Source organism: Podarcis bocagei (genome assembly GCF_964188305.1).
Source record: "Podarcis bocagei genome assembly, chromosome: 2".
NCBI lineage: Eukaryota > Metazoa > Chordata > Lepidosauria > Squamata > Lacertidae > Podarcis > Podarcis bocagei.
Window position 1 is genome coordinate 99,769,049 of NC_138126.1, and position 23,439 is coordinate 99,792,487.

The following is a 23,439-nucleotide window of genomic DNA, read 5'->3' on the forward strand; positions in this document are numbered from 1 at the left end:
CTGCCCCTTTCTCATCTGCACAAGCAAGTTGAAGTTTCTTGCACTGTAGAACAGTGTTTCCGAAATTTGCGTCTCTAGCTGGTTTTTTTGGACTAGAACTCCCATCATCCCTAGCTAGCAGGACCAGTGGTCAGGGATGATGGGAATTGTAGTCCAAAAAGCAGCTGGAGACCCAAGTTGGGGAAACACTGCTGTAGAAGATCCTTGGAAGAAATCTTCTGTAAAGCAAACAAACATTTGGAGGGGGAAGGGGAAGGGTCCTGTCACTCAATAAACAGTTGAACCAGCAGAGGGAGCTTCCTGTAGAGTCACTGTTGGAGCAGCCTTTTTACATTCTGCAAAGCAGCATTGTGAGGGAGATGTCAAGTGAAAGGTTATTATACTTGAACACAAGGGTAGGCACTTAGCATGATGAATGAGCCTTCTGCATTTCCAGAACCTATGAAGTGTTAAGACCCAGCGCGTACTCACCTGCCAAACTCTCAGCTAGTGGGAGGCCTTCAGTTGTAACTCAGAGGAATTCTGCTGCCGCCAAAGCTGCAAATGACTTATTAACTAGAGTTAGTTAACTAGTACGGACTGTTTGTTCCTGCGGTCAGTGCTGCTCCCTAACTTCAGACACTGAATGATACTAAGAATGAATATGCTATGGAGTGTTTTGAATTGATTCCTTTGTATCGACCCTGTAAAGAAGTTTATTAATACAAGCAATGTAAAGAGAGGAGGGATTTAACTAAAGTAGGGATGGGGAATTTAATTTTAAAAATATATTTATTAAATTTTCAATTTTTGCAAATTCTTTTAAAATACAATTCTTTTAAAATGCAATCTGAACGACTCTCATATCTGTTGACTTCCCATCCACCTCTTTCACGGTGTTTTGGACATGTTAAAACGTTTGCAGGATCTGAAGTATAGCAACAGAAGAGAATTTGTAGTTTAATAATGCAGAGTTAATGTATATAATGGATGAAAATAACTAACGCAGCAGAATTCACTCTCATCCACCCTCTGGTGGTGCTGATTTAGGAATGGCCGCTGTTCTCGTCACCCATAAACATGCACGGAAAGAATATGGAAAACGTCAAGACTTTTTTTAAAAACGCAATTGTGTTGGTGAGGCAGCCAAGCAGGAACGAAACCTCTGCGGCCACTTCGTTACCTGGGTCTGCAGAGCTGAATAAGAGGTATACTCCGGCCTCAGGTGTCCTTTCGGGTCAAGTTGGAAGCTGCCTCCCCCAAAAGCGTTACAACAAGGGGGGGGGGGGGAGAGACCAATCTGACGCCATCCATCCATCGGCCGGTCGAGCGCTTAGAAAATTTCAGGTGCTTCACAAGTGAGCAACAACAACAACTGCTATGAGATCTTTGGAAAACACTTTAACGCAGACTCTCTTCTTAATCGTCGATTTAAATAAAATTCCTCTTGCCCGCGTAGCTTTGTTTCTCAGGACGCCTAAAGCTCGGGGGTAGGGGGATATCAGGGGAAACTTACGATGCGCAATAAAAACCCATTGACAATGGAACGCCGGAGGAAGCGCGTTACTTTCGCTCCCCCCCACCCCGTTCCTCCCCACGTGCACAGTTACCATGACGACCGCCGACACAATGTTGCATCCGGAGAAGGTAGCTCTTTTCACTTCCCACCAATGGAGACCCAGAGCGTTGCCTCCGCGACCAATCAGAAGCGGAACCTGGGAGATCGGCGCAGGAAGGCGGTAGAGGGTGCAAAGATCTCCCCGCGAGGCTGGAAGGAGAGCCGTGCAGGTCGCGGAATCCGAGCGAGGGGGTTGTTGTTGCTGCTGCTGCTGCTGCTTTTGTTGCTTCGGTTTTGATTTTGGAAGAGAAATCCCATTGCACTTCCTGGCCTCACCTCGGATGGGCTTTGCAAGGCGCACGTGCAACTCGGCTGGGCCCGGGATGCCGGAGGGAAGCGGCCAGGCCCAGGAAAGGCTCCGCAACCTTGCTGGAGGCTCCGATCGAGGGGAAACAACTGGATCTTTAAGCCGGCGATTTTGAATTCTCTTCAGGGGGAGCCTATGGAGAGTGCAGACCGCGCTGCTGCTGCTGCAACAACCCTTTTGCGGGGGGAGCGTCTCCGAAGCCAGGCATCTGCCGAAGAAGGAGCCGAGCCAAGCTCTCCCCCTGGCGCGCTCACCTTTGGAACAGTTTATCTGCCCTAAGGGAGACCGAGGACGGAAAGTGCAAAAAAATATTACTCCAGAACCAACCAGCCCAGCGCTGGAAGGAAGAGGAGAGCTCAGTGCCGAAGAGCTTACTGCCTCGAGAGTGCGATGCTAACCCCGGGAGCGATGCAAAGAAGAGCAGGAGGGGAGCGATAAGTTAGGAGCGCACGAAGCCAGTCATTGGCCGGACGTATCCCGGGATCGAACCCGAGGAGAAGCCAGAAGGAACCGGGCTGGGCTGCACGGGCTCCGTCCTGGCGGGGGGGGGGGTCCAAAGCTAACGGAACCGGAGGGCTGGTGAATTCGCCGGCGGGGACTGGATTCGGGCGGATTCCCCTCCTCCATGTGGAGCCACCAAGCTGGAAGGGATCTCGCAGTCGACCAGAGTTGAGCCAGCCGAGCGAGGCGCTGCCACACCCGCCCACCGCCCCTGTTCCCATGGATAGCAGCGTCGTGGCGATTATCATAGCCACCAGTGAGTCCTTGCATGGCTTTCTCTCGCCTTTAAATCGGGATGGATGCTGGGAGTTGTGGGGGGTCCTCTCCCCCCCCCAAAAAAATGAGACTGCCTCCCCCTGCTTGGTTATGTCCCTGGCGTTATACTTCGCTGTATGCACACACATAATATGGTTTTGGTTTGGCACCTAGACCCTGTTTATGGCCCCTTCAGGGAAACTGGTAGATTCAAGTGCTTGGAACCTGGTTGTTTATATTACAGGCAGGTACTGGGCAAAGTCTTAGCCTTGCAGAGGCAGCTGCAGGTTTCTGCAAGTCACAGCTTTTGTGGCAGAAAGGGTGATTTCCTGCTGTGAATGCTAACTTAGGTTATGTTCTCAGGGATGCTAACTTAGCTTCTGGCTTGGCATCCCTCTGCATTGTGGATTCATCACCCATGTTGACCTCCTGCCCTTCGTGGGGGTTACTGGAGGAGATGAACTATTAGGGAGCTCTGTTAGCGTTGGCATGGCTCCAGGGATGGGAAGGGCTGGCTCAGTGCATCAGGAGCCCTTTTGACACTCCCACAGAGCTGTAAGGAGCATGTAGGGATAACGTTCAAATCAGGACGGTGGAATCCTGTTTATGTATTTGGATTTCCTGCGATTCCTTTTCTTCAGTATGTTTGAGTAGAAGTTCAGCAGAGAATGATGTGAGCAGAATGGTACAGCTTATCAGAGGAACTTAAACTGGTACAGAAATATAGAAGCTTTGGAGAGCCATAGGACTGCTTCTACCTAACAAAGGTTTCTGTGAAGTAAAAAACTTGCATGCAGTTTTTCTTTCTATACTAAGCAGCTGATCTAATGAAAGGTATCACTTTTTCCTGTTTTGGCTTTCGGTTGGATAAAAATATTTTAAGAGGTTTCCTACAAGAATTACAGCTCCAAGCTCTTTTGTGAACAAAATACTGTTTGGAATTTGAAGAGACATCTGGGATCACCTGCTAGAGAGACAAGATTGATGATTGTCAATCACCTGCTCCCCATGTTGATATTGTTGTGCCCGTTTTTTTGGGATGTGAGAGTGGTGCATATTTTGTTGAACAAGCTTTGGAGTTTCATAGTGTGACCTGTGCCCTCCTCTGAGGTCTGAAGGCTTGTGTCTTCCACGCACAACTGCCCATTGTAGATCATTATCAAGGCTCTCCAAAGACGCCTGCAGAGAAGGATATCCTTCATATTATTCGGGCAAAAAGTACAGCAGCCTATCTGGAAGCATTACAAAAAATATTAGTCAATATGCATTCTCCCATTTTCCACCCAAAGACGCCCAAGCTGGTTAGCAACAGTAAAATCAAAATACAAAATCAAGTATTGAAAACAGAGCGTCAATTAAATAAATGATGAGGCAAACAAAAATGACATATACAATTAGCCAGTTTGACTATAAAAACGGCTACCAGAACAGGCATGTTTTCAAAAGGCAGCAAATGATAATTAAAAATGGCTCCAAGGGCCAGGCTGCTCTCCCAGGGCAGAGAGTTGTATAGCCCAAGTGAAAACTCCTGTATTCCTGTCCAACATGCCTCACATACAGGTGAGAGACACAGAATATGAAGTATAGAATTTTTAAAAAGCCTTTCTCATCCAAAGCAAAGATTAGACCAGCAATTCCCTTTATGAAACTGTTGGGAGTCAGAGTGATGAAATAAATTGGCCGTGTTGTCTGTATATCAGCAGGAGAGAGCAAGATTTGTTCATTTGTCTGTGGAAGCACCGTTCATTGCATCCCTGTTACTTTTCCTTGTTTGGAAAAATCTGGTGTTCCAAATGAAAATAAGAAAAGGCTTTTTTAGACCAGGGATGAGTATCTAATGGGCTTCCAGTTGTTATTGGGTGACAAGTTCAGCAAATTCAACACAGATGAGAAGCTCCCTCCTCTGCTCAGTTCTGCTGACTCCACATGGTAGAATAAGGACAATTTCCCACCTGCAGACAAGATTGTTCTATCAAGATCTAATCTAGTTATAACTCAGGCTGCTGCATGCATGATCCCTGATCCAGCATGCATAAACCAGAATATGTTAAAAGCCCCCCAAAATTAATATATGTTGGAGGTGCCAGGCCCTCAAACTTGCAGATCAAATTCTTCTGCATTAGCTTCTGAACAGCCTTGTTCTGATAAAGCAGGTGGAAACACAACAGAATGATATTTAAACTTGATTTCTCTTGCATTATCACCTATGGTCAGCAGAGCTACTTGGAAGTAAGTTGTTAGTCTGAGGACTGCAAAGTAGAAATGCTTGGACTTTTCAGGGTGGTTTTTTGTTGCAAAAATGAGTGGATTACCATCTTAAGTGAAATAAGGAAATATTACCATCTGGCTTTCATTTGAAAGCAGAAATATGAGGAATGTGAAAATTAAGAGATTAAGGTCACAATCCCAAACATGTTTTTACTCCAATCCTATTAAAACCAGTAGGGCTAATCTGAAGTCAGTATGTGGTGGAATTGCAGGCTCCTGGGACCCAAAGTCCTCCAGTGCTTTAATTGCTGCTGTTTTCGTTGGATTTTTTGCTAGTTGCCAAATTTCCCTGGTGTCATTCAGCTATTTCTTGAGGTCTTACCTCTTGCTAAGCGCCTCCAGAGTAGAATAAAGGCAGGTCCTGCCCACAGGTTTATGTTCTAAGAATATGTGATACAAAGGAAGAAGGCAAGGCAGGGATTAATGGGGAGAGAGGAAAGCACTAAAGAAAATCCCAGAGGGAATAAGGACTTTAAAAACCCCACAAAAACTTATTCGAGAGAAATTGAAAATGTAACTACAGAGAGAGAGAGAGAGATATTTTGTGGGGTTGGGGGCATTTTATTATCCTAAGCCAAATTCCAACACACCTTGGAAATTGGACACATCCAAGCCAAGTGTGTCGTGTCAGGAGAAACCAACTCTGCTCTGCTTCTCTGTGTCAGTTTTGCATTTTGTACCCCAATAGTTTCTGTTGGCTGGACTAAAAATGTGCCCCAAATACCAGAATCCTTTAGGAATCCTTTGGAATTCTGTTATTTTTGGTTTTCAGTACTCTGTATGGGCACTTAAAACTGCTCTCCTGGATCAGTTTTATTGCTTCTTTACCGTAGCACATGACATTGGTTGCAGTAAACGTATACCCAAATAATAGCAGTTCATTTGAAATGTTTGTGATTTTCTTTTGTCCCAGGTGGTTTTTTGGACTGTGCCAGGGCTGGGTGGGACTGGAAGTGAGAAGTGGCTGAAATTTGGGAACGGTACTTAATACTATGTAGGTGACACAGTATCCCAGAAGGACTGTGTTGAAGGTCTGCATCTGTATTTTATTTCTTAGTGGTGGGTGTTGAAAATGGGGCAGTGAAACAGGTTTATTGCTTGAGAAACTAGCAACAGGCCAGCTGCATAGTACTCCCTGGAAAGCCAACCATGTTTTATAGTTTACCTCAAATCACCCAGATTAGATTGTGCTACAAGCGGTAGGGCTGTGGTGCCACTATAGCAGAGGCAGCGTACGATAAGGAGGAAGTGCTTGGAAAGTTTATGCAAGTGAGCCGCATACGCAAGGGAGCACCATATCTGCTATTGCTGGGTGCAATAAGGGGTAAAGGTAAAGTCTAAACCACTGAGCCTCTTGGGCTTGCCAATCAGAAGGTCGGTGGTTCGAATCCCCCCTATGGGGTGAGCTCCTGTTGCTCTGCCCCAGCTCCTGCCAACCTAGCAGTTCGAAAGCACATCAGAATGCAAGTAGATTAATAGGTACTGCTGCGGCGGGAAGGTAAATGGAGTTTTCGTGCATTCTGGTTTCCATCATGGTGTTCCGTTGCGCCAGAAGTGGTTTGGTTATGCTGGCCACATGACCCAGAAAGTTGTCTGTGGACAAGTGCTGGTTCCCTCGGCCTGAAAGCGAGATGTGTGCCACAACCTCATAGTTGCCTTGGACTGGACTTAACCATCCAGGGGTCCTATACCTTAAGGGGCAATTCGGACCAGGGGGTGGAATCTCAGGTTCTGCTTGCGGGCTTCCCGTGGGCAGCAGTTGCCTGTTGTGATAACAGGACGCTGAATTTATTTATTTTTCTACTTGCTTAGTACCAAATCTGTGCATGGCCCTTTACAGAGAAGAAGTTTCACAGGCCCATCTCCGATGGGGCTTACGAGCTAAGGCTAGATTGTCATGACCTATGTTTCATGTGATAGATAGCCTGCTTAAGAGACATTTAGACAACTGCCAGCCTCTTAAAATTAGCTATACAGTGGTACCTCAGGTACGCTTCAGGTTACAGACTCTGCTAACCCAGAAATATTACCTTGGGTTAAGAACTTTGCTTCAGGAGGAGAACAGAAATCGCGCGGTGGCGGCAGGAAGCCCCATTAGCTAAAGTGTGCTTCAGGTTAAGAACGGACCTCTGGAACGAATTAAGTTCTTAACCCGAGGTACCACTGTATTTCTATTCTTCCTGAATAGAAAGCTTTCACATTCCTAAATGTGCAGAGATTTGGTTGAACAAGAGTATCACTCTCAAACTACTGGAGCTCTGTGATGCTCTTTTTAAAAAAACCACCCAACAACAACTCGCCTACCAACATAGATTGATTCCGGCCATGTAAATGTGACAAGTTACTAGTCCACAAGCATGCTTCACAGCCTACCTTTCCCACAGATACTTGTGGCATATTGATGGTTTTATTTGATTAAAAATAGCAGTTTCTCTTTTCAGTTCACAGAAGCTTCTTTACCTAGTCAGAATGGAGACCATTTTTACTTGCCATAGGGGCCTGTATACAAGTATTCATTGACCATCTTTGCATTTCTTAGTGGTGCTGGAATGCCACCAAATCTTAGACCATAAACCTCATTGTTGTGTCTGCCCCGAGGCAGATCGCACCCCGATTCAGTTTGCTATATCTGCATTGGTGTGTTTTGCTTGTTTTTTAAGAACTGGACACCTGTTTCTGTCTGCCAAGGGCTGGAATCTCAGTTATGAGAGAAAAGTTGAGACAATTAGGAAGGCTTGAAAAGTGTGCTTTTGGCAGCTCCTGTTTCCAGTCTTCTCCAGGAGCATTTGGGTACCTGTTTCTGTCATTCGTGCTTCCATTGTGCCCATGTAGGTTCCCAAAGTCACTGCTCCTAGCTAGGGATGAACTCGGTTAGGATACCACAGGGCGCTAAATCGGTGGCGCTCTCTCCTGCCCCCGTTGCCTTTAGCCTTGCAGAGTGTACATTTCCTGGAGACGTCAGCCGGGATGTGAAGCCTGATGCCTAGTCCCAGGCTCTGTGGAACACCCTCACCCGTGTTTCCCCTTTTCTCTTCCTTGACAGCAGTTTCTTCCTCCATCTTCATCGTGGCCATTTTGGTGCTGCTGCTGCTTTTGTACCACCGGGACCCTCTGTGCTGCCAGTTCCTGTGCTCTTGCCGTTTCTTCCAGAGCCCCAGTCAGTATGTGAGTATCTCCACCTCCCTCTTCCCTGCTGTTTCAATAGGCCTTGCATCCGAATGCACCCACCTGCCCACCCACCACATGGGATGGAAGGAACCAAGGCACCCGCCCAACTCAGCCTTCTGTAGGTTCCCTTTACATGTTTGTACAGAATGGCCTCGGGGTTTAGGCATTATTATGATTATAATAATTCGTTGCTTACTCCTGGCTGGAGAGCAGCTCAAGGCCTATTTGCAGTTCTCTCCTGCTGGGTTATAGTGTGTACTCACCAAGACACTCCCTGGCTCCCCGCTTCCTTCCCACTCTCGTCCACCAACAAAGCCCTTTCACCTGAGCGTGTCGCCAATGGGCGGCTTTTGAGCATGGCTTGTGCTGTCGGGGGCACGTTATTGAATTTTGAGAGCACGAGAAGGCAGCGCCAGGAGTGACGCAGGTCGCCAGGGCGATGGTGATCTCCCCCTGCGCCTAAGAGAACTGCACTCCTCCTTAACTCTCTGGCACACTTCTTTCTTTCTTTCTTTCTCTTTCTTTCTCTTTCTTTCCTTCTCTCTTTCTTTCTTTTTTGGCAACGATGGATCACAGCAGGGAGTGCTACTGTAAGGCACGGGTAAAATACAGACAATGCCACTCTTGGTTGCTGGTATCCTGGCAACCAGCATTATACTTTGCACAGCTCACGATTGGAGACAGCCACAGAGAGAACATTTCCCCCTATTTTCCTTCTCTCTCTCTCTCTCTCTCTCTCTCTCTCTCACTCACTCACAGTCACAAACCCTTCCCCTCTCTCTTATGCGCGCGCGCACACACACACACACACTTTTTTGATGACTGCTGTTTGAGGAGCACCTGAGCAACTTCATGGCATTTCTCTCCCCACCCCACCGTGCATTAGACATTTGAAAGACCAAAAAACCTGGGCAGCCTGTGTATACTTCCCCCCCTGCAGGTTCAGACCACCAAAGGCCTATCTAGTCCAGAACGCTGTTTCTCCCTACGACCAGCCAGAGAGTGGCCTCTTGAGAAGCCCCCAAACAGAGCATGAGAGCAACAGACCTCTCTCTCTTCCCAAATGTGTTCCTTAGCAACTGGTATTCAGAGGTTCCCTTCAGCGAGGAACAAATCCCTTTATTCATTTACATTTGTACTTCCGCATATTCACATATGAAACTGCTCATGGTAAAAAGTGCAGTTTGGCCACCAGAAGCAGTGAAGATGGCTCACTTAACTCTCCTGGAAAGGAACCATCAGGGGTGACTTTCAGGTGATTCCTGGCAGATAGCAGGAATTCCTTTACAGGATGCATGTTGGTGTAGCTATAGCCACGTGGCAAAAGCAAGAGAAATCCCACAGTGCTTGTAGTCCAGAACCCAACATTGATTGGAGGGTGGCAGCAAAGACTCGGAATTGCTTTGAAGTAACAGAAATGTGCCATGTCCCTAGTACGGCCAAGAGGGCTGTGACAGGGGTTTCCTCAGCCCAATAAGTTTTGTGTATCACGTTCATGTTCAGGGACAATTGAAATGCTTTCCTAATAAAAGCTTGTGTTTTTGGGTCCAGGTGTCACATCATGAAATCAGGCCAGAATTTAGGAACGCTCAATTCAAGTCATGTCAAGATGACATGTTTGATGGGTGTGGTCTCTCCTGATTTTTGCTGGAGGAATTGCAACTTTCCAGTTGCGGTATCCCCTCCAGTTGGGAACTTTCCTTTTGTTTTCTCGAGACTGCCATGCCACTACCCTTGTGGGCTTTTGTGGCACAGGAGGCGACACCGTTTGAGTTGATGGGACCAGGTGCAAGAGCCTCTTAAAAGTTTGCTGCTTGCATGGGAAAGTGATCATTTCTGGCCTCCAGCCATGCGGCCTCCACTATCCCAGATTACTGTATATAACATGTGTGCATGCAGGTTATCATACGGTGGCAACCTGCTGTCAAAACACTGCCCTGCCCAGTTCGCCACACTACCACAAAGGCTTCTGCAAGTGCGTCGGTGGTCCCATGCAAGTGGAACCTTTGGGTCTGTGAGTGGAAGCGAAGCGATTGGCTAAGTGCTGTGCAGCAGCACACGTAGATCTGCTGGGGAGAGCTCAGGGCCATGTGCCAGATTGGCAAGCCCTACCGAGGCAACACCCGAGCCTTGTTTGCTTGCGGCTCACCTTTCGGATCCCAGGTTCGGATTTCAGAGCTTCGGGAGCTGGTGCTACGTTTTGGTTGCTCCACCTGTGGAGGCTTAGCTTGAACAATGGAGGTAGTTTCTCAGAGGCTCCGTTGCAAGAAACCAGAAGGGATGGGAGAAGAAAGTGAAATGCAAAACGGACCCTTGGAAACTCACATCCCGCTTTCCACAAGAATATGATACGTCGTACTGGCCGACACGTATATAAATTGCAGTTTGCTGACCCATCACGTCCCTCTTTCCTTGCCCAAAGATGTTAATTATCCCCAGAGGAAAGGGATTATATCTGGAGGCAGGTCTGGGCTCATTTAAGTGCTACACCAGACATTTGCAAATCATTGAATTTCCCCTAGGCTCTCAATAAGGCCAATATTGATGTACAGTGGTACCTCGGGTTACAGACGCTTCAGGTTACAGACTCCACTAACCCAGAAATAGTACCTTGGGTTATGAACTTTACTTCAGGATGAGAACAGAAATCGTGTGGCGGCGGCAGTGGGAGGCCCCATTAGCTAAAGTGGTACCTCAGGTTAAGAACAGACCTCCAGAACGAATTAAGTTCTTAACCTGAGGTACCACTGTAGTATAATCACTCCTTTCAAGTGAGCCCATGGTGTCCCCCCCCCCCCCGTGATTCCATTCAACCTGTTCCTTCTCTCTTTGGGTTTCTCTGCTCCCTTCTTGCTGTTACTTGTGATGGATCTCTTTGTGGCTCTGCCTCCTGTGCCCTTTTGCAGGTGTTTGCTTAGTAGCATACAACTGCCTGGGGTAGCATACATGTCCATACAACTGCCTGGGGCTGATGCGAACTGTAGTCTTAACAACACCTTTGAAGAACGCTGCTGTATCCCCGTCCTTTGGGAGGTGGGCTGGCACCCACGAGGACTTCCTGTTGTTCTCAAAACACGCCTCTCTAGGAGAAGCAGTGTGTAGAGCTCAGGCATAGAGTGGGAGATCTGGGAAAGACCAGCGCTAGGGATTTCTGTAGATGATTCACTCTTATCTACAACCAAGTGGCTTTTATCACTGCTTCAGGCCTAATGTCAGAATCCCATATTCCAGCGGTTGAGATGCTTTACTGCCGCCACCCAGGTGAATCATTATGTACACAGACAACATCCTATGCAAGTGGGAAGGATGTTTCAGCGGCTGCAGTTAAATATCCCAAATAACCAAGGTGGCTCACACACCAAAACAAACAAACAGACATGGTGCTGTAAGGTGCTGGATTACATATCAGAGGCTACCAACAGACAGGAGGTAGATTGGGATCTGCTGGGGTAGTTTGCAGTCTGTTGATAATGGTTTCCGACGCTCAAATATTTACAGGCAGCAACAATGAAAAAAGGCTTACCCACTGCCACCCTTTAAAATTAGGCTGAGGAAAAGCTTGAGAGGAAATTAAGGGCTTTTGTGTTTGTGAAGGGGACAGCAAGTTCAGTTCCTGCCCTGAAAACAAGTTGGCTGTGCCTCAGGTGCACGGTGTTCCTTTAAGTTTCTTCCCCCATCAGCCACAACTTTGCACTTGGGGGGTCTCTCAGGTTTCTGTTAAAGAAGATGGTAGATACCTCAAGCCAGGAACTCCTCCCTCATTCCTTCCTGAGAGGATGGAAGCCATCCCTGGCGTCCTCTGGCTGGTTGCCCAGGCATAACTTTCTGTTGTTCTCTGAGGCCTCTTCACGAACCAGGATTGATATAATTTTGCCATATACCAAAAGTGGGTTTAGCTAGGAAAGTGTAGCTTGCCGGGAAGCTCTTGGCTCTAGAAAACTGCGCCCTGAAGAGTGATTCAACGACAGCAGCTGTCGGAGAAAAAACAGCTTGTGAGCGTTTGTTTTCAGAGGTGAAACTTTTCAGTCAGCGCTCTTGTCACATGAACACGAAGAGGCTTCAGCTAATTGAGATTTGCAGTCCTTCCGCTTCTGTGCAAAAGGCAGCTTAGAAATACTTTTAAAATAAAAAATTAAATAAGCACAGGGCTCTGGACAGGGTGGTTTGATGTCAAGGCCTTTCTGCCGCCCTGACTCCTAGGAGGAGGCACGGCCATTTTGTTTATGACCCCAAGCCAGTGACTGAACTTGAGGCACAAGCTTTGGCCACGAGGAGCCTGTGACCTTCCAGGTGTTGTTACTTTTGATCTGCGCAATGGAACACATTGCCAGCTTGCTGAACACGCACCCCAGAGTTGCCCGAGAGGAAAGCTCGGCTTGTATTTTAACTTTCCTCCCTCTCTTTCGCTCCACGCAGGATTGCCCCCCTCCCTACTTCAGCAGCAACCAGCGTCTGGTGGGACCACCGTCGGGGACGCCGCGTCTGGAAAGCGCAGCTGAAAACCCTGGCGTCCAGGTGAGGGGGAGACTTTCCTTCCTGAAAGTTTGGGCGAATCACCTGTAAAAGGAGCGTGACCTGCGCAGGAGAAGGGGGCTTGATTCAGGAGGCCAGCCAAACACCAGGGGGGGGGGGAGTTGGAACCGCTGATGGTGGATCCCCAGGGGTTGTCCCCTCTAGGCAAGAGGTTGGGTCAATGAGGAGGTGGAATCAGGGAGAAAAAGCACCAGGTCCATGGGCCTGGTGGTTGTGGAAACCCCTGGGCAAGGGGCACGAGTCTCAGCAAGTGCCTTGTTGTGCCAGCACTTGTTGAACAAAGCGTTGCTGGCATATTCTCTGTTCCAAGAACAAGGCTTCCACAGACCCACTATTTTCACAGTGTGGCTTTTATGGCTTTGCATGCATGGAAATAACACATTTCGACACCCAAGGAGGGAAGCATGGAGAGTATTGTGCCGCATGCGAGAACTGGCATCGTTTTGCTTTCTTCCGAAGGCTGCTTCTCCCATTATAGGCGAGCGGCGGATTTTTGTCGTCAAGCCAATTCCTAAGAAGTAAAGTGGGAAGGCAACAACGGACGAGCCCCCGAGCTGGGTGTATCATCCGGGTGCATTTGCTAATGGTGTCCCTCTGTGCATCTAGGGAGATGAGCTGTTCTGTGTCGGACCCCCCAGCAGCTACCAGCTCCCACCGTGGGAGCAGCCGCGGCTGCCGAGCTACGAGAGCGTGCGGAAGAAGGATCGCCAGCGGGAGATCCACCAGATGATTGCCGAAAGGTTCGGCTTGTGGGCGGAGATCTCCCCAGAGGTAAGCAATCTTCAGCAAAATAATAATAATAAAAAAACAGCAACCCTCCACCCTACCACTATCTTAGGGTATAGAATTATCCCGCTGGCAGGTCTCCAATTATAAAACTTGCCCGTAGGTTCCTCCTCCTCCTCCTGATACCTTGAGACCTGGCTCTATCTTTCCAATGGCATTTTTATCTTGGAAGGAACACAGTGTTCCAGGAGGCTCCAGCGCTAAGCCACTTGTTTACATTCCTTCTGGCTAATGATTCAGCCTGTATCTTTTGGAAAGAAGTGCTTCTGTCTTCCTCAAGGAGCCAAAACAGACACGGTGGCAGCCGGGGATAAAGCCTCTGAGACGGTGCAAAGTGCCTTGCCATGCCCCTGGCACTGTAGGAGCTGTTCTGTTGCTGCCTGCCAAGGTCACAGGAGGGTTCTCAGACCAGAGGACCTTCTGCCCAGGATCCCCTTTAACCTGGAGCTAGGAATATAGGAAACCTCAGGCCCAGAGACCCCAATGTGGCCCTCCAAATTTCTCTGTCTGGCCTACAGGACTCTGCCCAGGCCACGCAGGTCCTTGCTTTGCACCCTTTTTGAGTGTTTTTGCCTGGCTGGAATGTGTCCTTCCACTCTGATAATGCCTCTTTCTTGCCTGGCTGGAGGGTAGGCAGGTGCGCAGAAACTTGTCTACTGCACAAGAGCAAGAGTTACACCCGCTGCTCTGCCCCTTTTGGCCTCTGGCTCCATCCGCCGCTGCTGCTATGTGGCCCTTGGAAGATTGCCCAGAAGGAAATGATGTTTTTGGATGTAAAAAGGTTTCCTGCGTCTGCTGTAGCCAAGCAGTGATTCTCCCCCACCCCCGAGACATAATGGAGGAAGCATCAATGCTTGTACACGCATCCTGTTGTTCTCTCCGCTCACACGTTTTGTGTGCGTAGTGCTTCAAAGTCTGCAAAACGTATCTGACCAAAGATTTTTATAGTGTACATGCCTCTCCCCCTCTCCATTTCTGTCCTCCCAAGGTAGGATAGGCTGAGGCCCAGGGTCACCCTGTGAGTTTCACAGCTGAGCGGGGATTTGAACCCGGGTTTCCAAGGTCCCAGGCCAGCACTCTGACCAGTATACCACCCTGGCTCTCCAGATGAGGATGGGACAAATGAAACCAATGCTTTACACCACAGGAAACCTCATCAAAAACAAGGCCAGTTTTTTTTTTTTAAAAAAAGCCTACTTAAAACAGTCTGAAGCCCATTTCAAATAGGTTTAAATTTACAGTGAAGAGAATAGAGTAGTTTGAAAAGGCAAAATAATTTTGCTGTGGGATGCTGGTGTTCCTCTCAAATGGCAGCTATACTTGGTGTGTTTGAATTAGCATTGGCTCCTCTAAGGATGAATAACAGTAATAACAGTAGTAAAAAATAAAATAATAAAGTAAAATAAAATAAAAGCTTTATTATTTATACCCCGCCCATCCGACTGGATTGCCCCAGCTACCCTGGGCAGCTTCCAACACATATAAAACTTAATAAAACATCGGAATGTTAAAAATGTCCTGATACAGGGCTGCCTTTGGATGTCTCCTAAAAGTTGTGTAGTTCTTTAGCTCCTTGACATCTGATGGGAGGGCGTTCCACAGGGAGGGTGCCACTGCCGAGAAGGCCCTCTTCCTGGTTCCCTGTAACCTCACTTTTCGCACTGAGGGGACTGGCAGAAGGCCCTCGGTGCCAGACCTCAGTGTCCAAGCTGAACGACTGGGGAGGTGGAGATGCTCCTTCAGGTATACAGGGCCGAGGCAGTTTACAAACTCAGCTGGGTTGTAAATGTCATTGAACTGCGGGGGGGGGGGGGAGAGATTTATTTCTGAGTAGCCGTGTAGAAGACTCAAGCATTGCTGTTGATTCTTCTAATGGACTTGAGCCTTACAAGTACTCTATCAAAGGAGCAATAATGGTAGTCAGCACTCTCGCAACCACTTACCATTTATATTGCATACTTAAAGTGCTTTCAGCAGATAGGTGAGCCTTCATAACAACCCGCAGTCTAGATAAGGAGAGGCCCAGAGCGGATAAGCAGGGGCACGTGTTGCAATGAACGTTACAAGCTGATCTTTGTACTTGGATCGCACATCTGCCCTCGGACAGTATTCATGGTTTCTTGTTCTCCATCTTTTCCCTGCCTGATTTTGAGATTTTGTTTTCCCTGGGCTCTGAACCCTGAGAGATGGGTAGGCAAGGAAGGTTTCTGAGTTTGATTGGGATGCTCACCACCCTGGTAGTTTGACAAGGCAGAGTAGGAAATAAACAATTGCCTGACTTTCAAAAGACACATGGGCAGCATATAAATAAGTGGTGGTGGTGGTGGCTCTGAGTCCCTGTGTTAGGACAGAAGAATGGCTTCCTTGAATAAAGGCACAGAAAGGAATTTCCACCCTGCAGGTCAGGTGGCATGGTTGAAGCCAAGCCTGCAAAGTTTAAACCAGCCACCACCAATCTGGTACAGTGGTACCTTGGGTTAAGTACTTAATTCGTTCCGGAGGTCCATTCTTAACCTGAAACTGTTCTTAACCTGAAGCACCACTTTAGCTAATGGGGCCGCCTGCTGCCACCGCACCGCCGCTGCACAATTTCTGTTCTCATCCTGAAGCAAAGTTCTTAACCCAAGGTACTATTTCTGGGTTAGCGGAGTCTGTAACCTGAAGCGTATGTAACCAGAGGTACCACTGTACTTCCTTGATGTTCAGGACTTCAGCCCCTGCCAGCTGTGACGCAAGCATCAATGCAAGCAATTAATCCGATTAATTGATGGAAAACTTCTTTATCTACAAAAAGGTGCCCCCCCCCCGTTAAATAGGCAGCGGTTCCCCCCTCACAACAATGTATTTTTGATTCAAGTACATATAAAGATTACAAGATACGAACACAGGAAGCTTCCTTCTGCTGAGTCAGACCGTTGGCCCATCTCACTCAGCATCTCCCACACTGACTGGCAGCAGTTTGTCCCGGATTTCAGGCAGGGAGCCTCTCCCAGTCCCTTCTTTCCAGCCGGGGTTTGAACTTGGGACCTTCTACATGCAAGGCAGATATGCTCTACCTCTGAGTTATGGCAAGCCCCATCTCATAAGAGGCACCTGCCCTTTTCTGCCTCTTAGGACAGGGTGCCTCTTCTAAGATAAGGTCTGGAACGGCACCTGCGTGCCGCTTCTAAGAAGAAAGGATGGTTCCAACTTTAAAACTGTTGGGTGGAATTCAGCGCTGCACTATTAACAAACCTGAAGCCCCTGAAAGTAGCTTTTCTGATGCAGGAAAGATAAGAAAGGCACACAGAGCTCTACTTTTCAGATCTTTGCGCCCAGGACAGTATGTGCCAGGAAAGAAAAAGGCCCTAAAGTCAAAATCCATACTTTGTGCAACATACAAAAAACGACTCCCTGATAGCTTTTTTGGAATAAATCAGAAACAAAAGAACCTATTGAATGCAATTAAAAATCAATATGAATATTTAATACAATGTATATGTACCAGAGAACCAGTGTGGCATAAGGTCAGAGTGTTGGGAGAGGAGGGCTTGAACCCCCACTTTTACAAAAAAAATAGAAATTAACAAACCTGTCTGCTCAAGTATCTCAGCTTGTCAGATGGAACAATCCCCCCCTCCCCCCTCTATGTGCTGTGGGGCTGTCTTTTGACACCTCCTCCAAGCCACCGACGGGGAGGGGTGCAGAGGGAGGACAGGAGAAACCCTGGTGCGCAAGCAGAAATCACTGTAAAGCCTTCATCGGCTCAGGAGCGCAAACCTCAAGGACCGCCTCTTTCCATATGAACCTGCCCAGACCCTGAGATCATCTTCTGAGGCCCTTCTTCATGGGCCTCCTCCTTGAGAGGTCTGGAGGGTAGCAACATGAGAATGGGCCTTCTCTGCAGTGGCTCCCCATCTGTGGAATGCTCTCCCCAGGGAAGCTCACCTGGCGCCTTCATTATACACCTTTAGGTGCCAGGCAAAAACGTTCCTTTTTAACCAGGCCTTTGGTTGATCCAATTTACATCCTATGCCCTTTTAAAATGTAGGGTTTTTTGGAGGGGGGAGGGACTATTGGGTTGTTGTTTTTATTTTTATTAGATATTTTGCGGTTTTATATCTTGATTTTATTTTGTGACCTGCCCTGAGGCCCCCTGGGTATAGGGCGGTATATAAATTCAACAACAACAATATGGCTCTCTCCTTAAGTGAATCCCATCTCTTTTTTACTTATTCAGGCTGCAATCCTTTGTCCACTTGCCTCTGAGTAAGCCTGTTAAACCACTAGGACTTACTCCTGGGTAGACCTGTCTAGGATTGCACCGTTAAGCGGTCAATCTGTGGCCTTCCAAACTGGGGGACGGTGTGAGGGAGCGCACATGTTATTGTTTTTGTTCGTTACTACGTTATGCATTTTTGTGCTTTTTATATTGTCCACTGCCTCATGATTTTCGGGCGAAGGGTGCTATCGAATTTTAGTAAATTTAATAAACAACAGTGTAACCTTATATATGCCTGCCCAGAGGAGCTGCAGCCTTAAACATATGCCATTAAATAACCCATTAATCAAGTAACAATACAGTCATACCTCGGCTCCCGAACACCTTGAGAGTCGAACGTTCTGGCTCACGAAAAATTGAAAACCGGAAGCGAGTGTTCTGGTTTTTGAACTTTTTTTGGAAGCTGAACGTCCAGTGCAGCTTCCGCTATTGTTTCCGGTTGGAAGTCGACTGTAATAATAAAACATATTTAAAAATTGAATCTGTTTTATCTCTCTCCCCTGCCCCCCACAAAGGCCTTTTTTTAAAAAAAAATATGAATGTAAGGAATAGCTTAATGGTCCGGTGTGTAAACAGGCTCACAGCAGGGAAGTGAGCTGGTGTTCTTGTGTTAGAATATCCTTTTCTAGGAAGGCTACTCTTTTTACTGTTAAAACCTGGGTGGAAGCAACTTCTAACCACCGTGAATATTTTCATTTGTTCATTTGCCCCTGAGCAAAAGCAAGCTGGTGAACCTGGGCAGAGGCCCCAGTGAGAGTTGCTGCTCTTCAGTGACTGCTCTGGACTGAAGTGATCTCAGCAGAAAATCAGAGAACTTAAAGGGCTGGGGGCTGGGGAAGAAAACTGCCCATCTGATAATGAGGATTTCTGCCAGTCTTCTGCATCCTGGTTCTCTAGGATGTTTGGAGAGTGGGGGGTTAACCGAAAGAAGAGTAGCTTTCGGCCGTGTGCCAGAGGGACTGAAAAGGATGCGAGAGCCGAAATGCTTGTTTCTAACAATGCACAAGTGTTTTGGTGGCAGAACTGCTGGGTCGATGGAGCATTGGATATTATTATTATTATTATTATTATTATTATTATTATTATTATTATTATTTTATTTTATTTATACCCCGCCCTTCCCGGTTCAGAAAACTGGGCTCAGGGCAGCTAACAACAAATTTAAAACACTTAATCGATGCAACAAGAAACAGCATAAAATACAGTATAAAACATAAATAACAATAAATATTCTGAATTCAAAAATCAATTTAGGGGGGGAATCCATCCAATATGAAGGCTGCTATAGCTGTTTGTGGTGGATGATGACCCGTGCTCCGAAAAGTGTGGTCGAAATGAAAGGGTTCGGCTCAGATCAGACCAGATTTCATAAAATCATACGCAAACTTTTACTAAAACAAAACTCCACAAGAAAGGGGGAAACTCCAAATAATTACACAGATTAACATAGCTCAGAAGGTAAGAAAACAGCAAAACTCACTTATCCAGGTAATTAACATAAACACACCTAAATTAACACACCTAAATCTCAATAGGCTGAGCAATGGAACAAGATGCTTTCAAAAGCCCCAAAACCAGCTTGGCTGGCTGCCGAGAACTCCCAGCAGCCCAGGTTTTATGGGAACTTAGACCATAGGTCTAATTAACTTGTGACACCGGCCTTGAAACCTTAACGGGAGACAGCTGTATGTCAGCTCATTATTTCTGAGGTTCTAACCCATTCCCGTAAACCAGAGCCGATATCACCACAGCCTTGCTTTTAACAGGGCCTGGGATTTGGGAGATCCTAATTCAAGTCTCCACTCGGCCATTAAACTCCCTGGGGGAGCTGGGACCAGTTGTTGTCTCTCGGCCAAATCTACCTCACACAGTTGGTTAGGAGGATAAAATGGCGGCATGCGTCTGAACTCCTTGGAGGACAGGTACCTTGGGTGGTACCTCGGGTTACAGACGCTTCAGGTTACACACACTTCAGGTTACAGACTCTGCTAACCCAGAAATAGTTAAGAACTTTGCTTCAGGATGAGAACAGAAATCGCGCGGCGACGGCAGCAGGAGGCCCCATTATCTAAAGTGCTGTCTCAGGTTAAGAACAGTTTCAGGTTAAGAACGGACCTCCGGAACGAATTAAGTTCGTAACCAGAGGTACCACTATACAGTGGTACCTCAGGTTACATACGCTTCAGGTTACACATTCCGCTAACCTGGAAATAGTGCCTCAGGTTAAGAACTTTGCTTCAGAATAAGAACAGAAATCGGGCTCCGGTGGCACGGCAGCAGCAGGAGGCCCCATTAGCTAAAGTGGTGCTTCAGGTTAAGAACAGTTTCAGGTTAAGAACGGACCTCCGGAACGAATTACGTTCTTAACCTGAGGTACCACTGTAGTATGAACAAACAGTGCAGCTCTTTGTCAGCATTGCTTTGGAAGACACCATGGAAGCAAATCAGCTCAGCTTCTGCCTCAGGAGCACACCTGTGGGCCGTGAATTGTGCGATGCAGTTGCATAAGGGGTGAGGCTCACTGGTGTGTGGACATTGGGCAAAGTAGGTGTGGTGGAGGCTGGTGGGTGAAGCTGGCACAATAACTGAGCCTTGGCACACATGCCGGGGGAAAACATTGGAATAGGCCAAAGCGGGCAGATCATTTGTGGTTCTCTCAGGAGGCGGTATAACAAGCTGCTTCTTTTTTTCACAGTTACCGCCACCCTACGAGCAAGCCCTGAGGTATCCTGCAACCTTACCAGGGACTGGAGCAGGTTCGGAGTTGTCAGCTGGACAGAGCTTGCCGGACATGCTGCAAGCTTCGCCGACTTACCATGCTCAGAGGAACACTTCGGTGTAGGCTGCAGGTTGGGTCCGTCCCCCCAGCCCACCCCCGTGTCTGGGACAATGCCAGAGTTTGGGGTGTGGGTTTCACCTGCACAGCAGAAACCTGCCAAACCTTTCCAGGTGCAAAAGGAACTGGGTGGAACTCACCAAAGCCAACACAAAGCCAAGGGTTTTTTTGTTCCCCTTTCCTTTTCTTACTAGTATTACAGTATTGAGATCAAATGCTGGGAGATCGCCAGCTCTTTCTGGAACTGAGCCTGAGGACGGCTGAACAGTGCTGTGTACACCACTTGGGGGAAGCTGTGGTCTCTCTCTTTTGAAGTATCCAAGGCCGGAGGAGTTTTGAAGAGACTAGATCTAGGGACTCCTGTCTCTCAGGGCAGAGGGCCGGAATCAGTTACCCTCAGGGCTGCCTTCTTGCCCTAGGAATTGAAAAGCCACAGAAAACCCTATGGAGATTTCCGCTTGCAGGGTCAAACTTTGGACCAAGCCAGCGAGAGGCTCCCCTTGTCATTTTTCAAGAGGCAGGCCAACACTTCCTGTTCAAAGAGCATCCTTGGAGGGAAACACCAGCAACCATTACATTAAAAAGAAAACAGTGGGAGCTGCCAAACTTGCAAAGTATTAAGCCTGAACAGGAGAAAGTTTCTTTTGTCTCTCTGGTTGTCTTAAGGAGTGTCGCTTATCAGGGATTGCAGCTTCAAGTGACAGAATGAATGTATTTTGCCTCCAGCTGTTTCTACTGATTCTCGGACAAATTCCAATGAGGATTTCTCTCTCTTTTCTTTCAATGCTGCAGGGCAGTTTTGCAAGTCCAAATAGGACAGGACAGCAGAAGGCAGGATCGGGAGCTTCTGCAGGGAATTCCCTCCCTTCTTGGGAGTCTGAAGCAGCCCAAGGTTTTAGGGGCCAAGCCATATAACCAAGAAAGGGTTACATGCAGAGACAAGAGGGATCTCCCCCAGGAGGGGAGGAAGGTGGTGATAACTGATAGCTATCACTCCTGTCATTGTTTACTCTCCTTGATTGCTCTGTCAGTTCCACTCTTTGATTTTTGTTATTTGGATGGTTGTTGTTTTTTTGTATTTGACAAAGAGGCTTTTAAAATGTTCCTAATGCCATTGTTAAAACTGAAACAATCAGATCAGAGAGAAAAAATGTTTTGGGGGCCTCCTTTCCCATTGCAACTTTGTGAGTGTAATGCTTGGGGGGGGGGGGTTAGCCAAATTCCTTTGTGTGGAATTGAGAAGGTCAGCAGTGATTCTTTTGTTTCATACAGGTTCCAGCCTATAATTATGGCGAGTGCAGACACACAACACTAAGGCTGAATACACATTATTTTATTCTAGAATCCATGGAGACTGAGTTCTTTTTCCTCCCCTACGAACTCCCCACACTAGCTAGCTACGTTGCATATTTTTGCCCCTGAAAAGTGCTACTTGACAAACTAGTTTAAATTCCAGAAATAAAAGCTCACTGCAGATCAATTCTGCATTATTACCATTAGAAAACAGATGCAGGCACAAGGGAACTTCCCTCCCTTTCTACACACCCCCAAATCTCCTTGGGCATCCCCCCTCCCCACAAGCCTCTGCTGCGGATATCGGCAGTGCAGAAAGTACACAGAGGCAGGGGAAGTTCTCTTGTGTTGCCAAAGACATCCCATGCGAGCAGCGATTTTGGTGGATTCAACTCCGTATCTACTGCGTTCATGCATGCACTGCATCATCTATTTTCCCTTTCCTTACTAGGTTTTGATTTTTTCCCCAAATGCTGGTGTTTCCTGTGTATATGGCTACATGGTTTCAGATGGTAGCATTCCCCTCCCACCTGAAAATCAAAATGGAGGGAGCTGCTAACATCCCAGATTTTTTTAAAGGAATGGATTAAATCCAAAAAAAAAAAAAAAAAAGAAATGCGCAGGAGGCAAAAGCAAACTGAGGGACACAACCAGACACACAGGGCAGATTAGAGCTTGAAAGGTCAGCCTGCGGCACTCCTGAATAGGAGCAAAATAGCTGGGCATCTCCCTATAGCATTGCGTCAAGTCTGCCCTCTTGACTGTGCTAACAGCTGCTTCCCAGCTCAGTAGGCCAGTGTTTTTTAAGAAACCAAACCACAGCAAGGCCACTGGTCCTGCGTATTTATGGTAAAGGTAAAGGACCCCTACATGGTTAAGTCCAGTCAAAGCAGACTATGGGGTTGCGGCTCTCATCTCGCTTTCAGGCCGAGGGAGCTGGCGTTTGTCCACAGACAGCTTTCTGGGTCATGTGGACAGCATGACTGAACTGCTTCTGGTGATAACGGGACACCGCGATGGAAACCAGAGTGCATGGAAACACCGTTTACCTTCCTGCTGCAGCGGTACCTATTTATCTACTTGCAATGAGGTGCTTTCAAACTGCTAGGTTGGCAGGAGCCAGGACTGAGCTCACCACTGTCGTGTCGATTTGAACCTCCGACCTCCTGATCAGCAAGCCGAAGAGGCTCAGTGGTTTAGACCCCAGCGCCACCCACTCCCGCTATATTTATGGTAGCCGATGCTGGAAGGACAAGGCTACAGATGCAGGGCTTGATATGTGTCAAAGCCAGCCAGCACCACCGCAGAAGCATTTCAAAGTAATGAACCCCGGAAATAGAAATCGACTGTGAATCAGCAACAGACACTACAAAAACATCCAATGTCTGATTGCTTTGTGTAAGCTGAGCAGAGTGGCTGCAGCCTAACCCTCAGTGCTTTTGGGCCCCAATGTGTGCTACTGCATCATGGACCAGGAGTATTTTGGGAAGATGCTGCAGCTACTTTGCCCAGTGGGTCTGCACGTGTTCCACTGCTGCCCAGCTGCACCCACCCTCCTAATAAGTTTGCTATGTGGGTGGAGAAGAACAGCCATCAGGGTGGGGGTGGGGGCATTGGGGGAGGTTGCAGCAGAG

The 23,439-nt window shown here is 47.5% G+C and overlaps 2 protein-coding genes across 3 annotated transcripts; one reads left to right on the forward strand and one right to left on the reverse strand.

Annotated features, from left to right (window-relative positions):
* Positions 1–752: 752 nt before the first annotated feature.
* LOC308581488 (uncharacterized protein) lies at positions 753–2,531 on the reverse strand (the record flags this gene model as incomplete). Its single annotated transcript, XM_081183898.1, has 3 exons — positions 753–907; positions 1,163–2,297; positions 2,469–2,531. The coding sequence occupies 2 exons, from the start codon at positions 2,529–2,531 to the stop codon at positions 1,332–1,334; spliced, it is 1,029 nt and encodes a 342-aa protein (XP_081040024.1). The 3' UTR covers positions 753–907; positions 1,163–1,331.
* On the forward strand, positions 2,291–21,856 carry LOC308581887 (uncharacterized protein). 2 transcript variants are annotated; one of them, XM_081184673.1, is made up of 5 exons: positions 2,291–2,661; positions 7,972–8,093; positions 12,513–12,611; positions 13,236–13,400; positions 20,372–21,856. In XM_081184673.1, exons 1-5 carry the CDS (start codon positions 2,625–2,627, stop codon positions 20,516–20,518), a joined length of 570 nt encoding a protein of 189 aa, XP_081040799.1. In that variant the 5' UTR covers positions 2,291–2,624; the 3' UTR covers positions 20,519–21,856. The 2 variants fall into 2 exon arrangements, with proteins under 2 accessions (XP_081040799.1, XP_081040800.1); XM_081184674.1 differs by having other exon boundaries at positions 7,975–8,093.
* Positions 21,857–23,439: the final 1,583 nt, after the last annotated feature.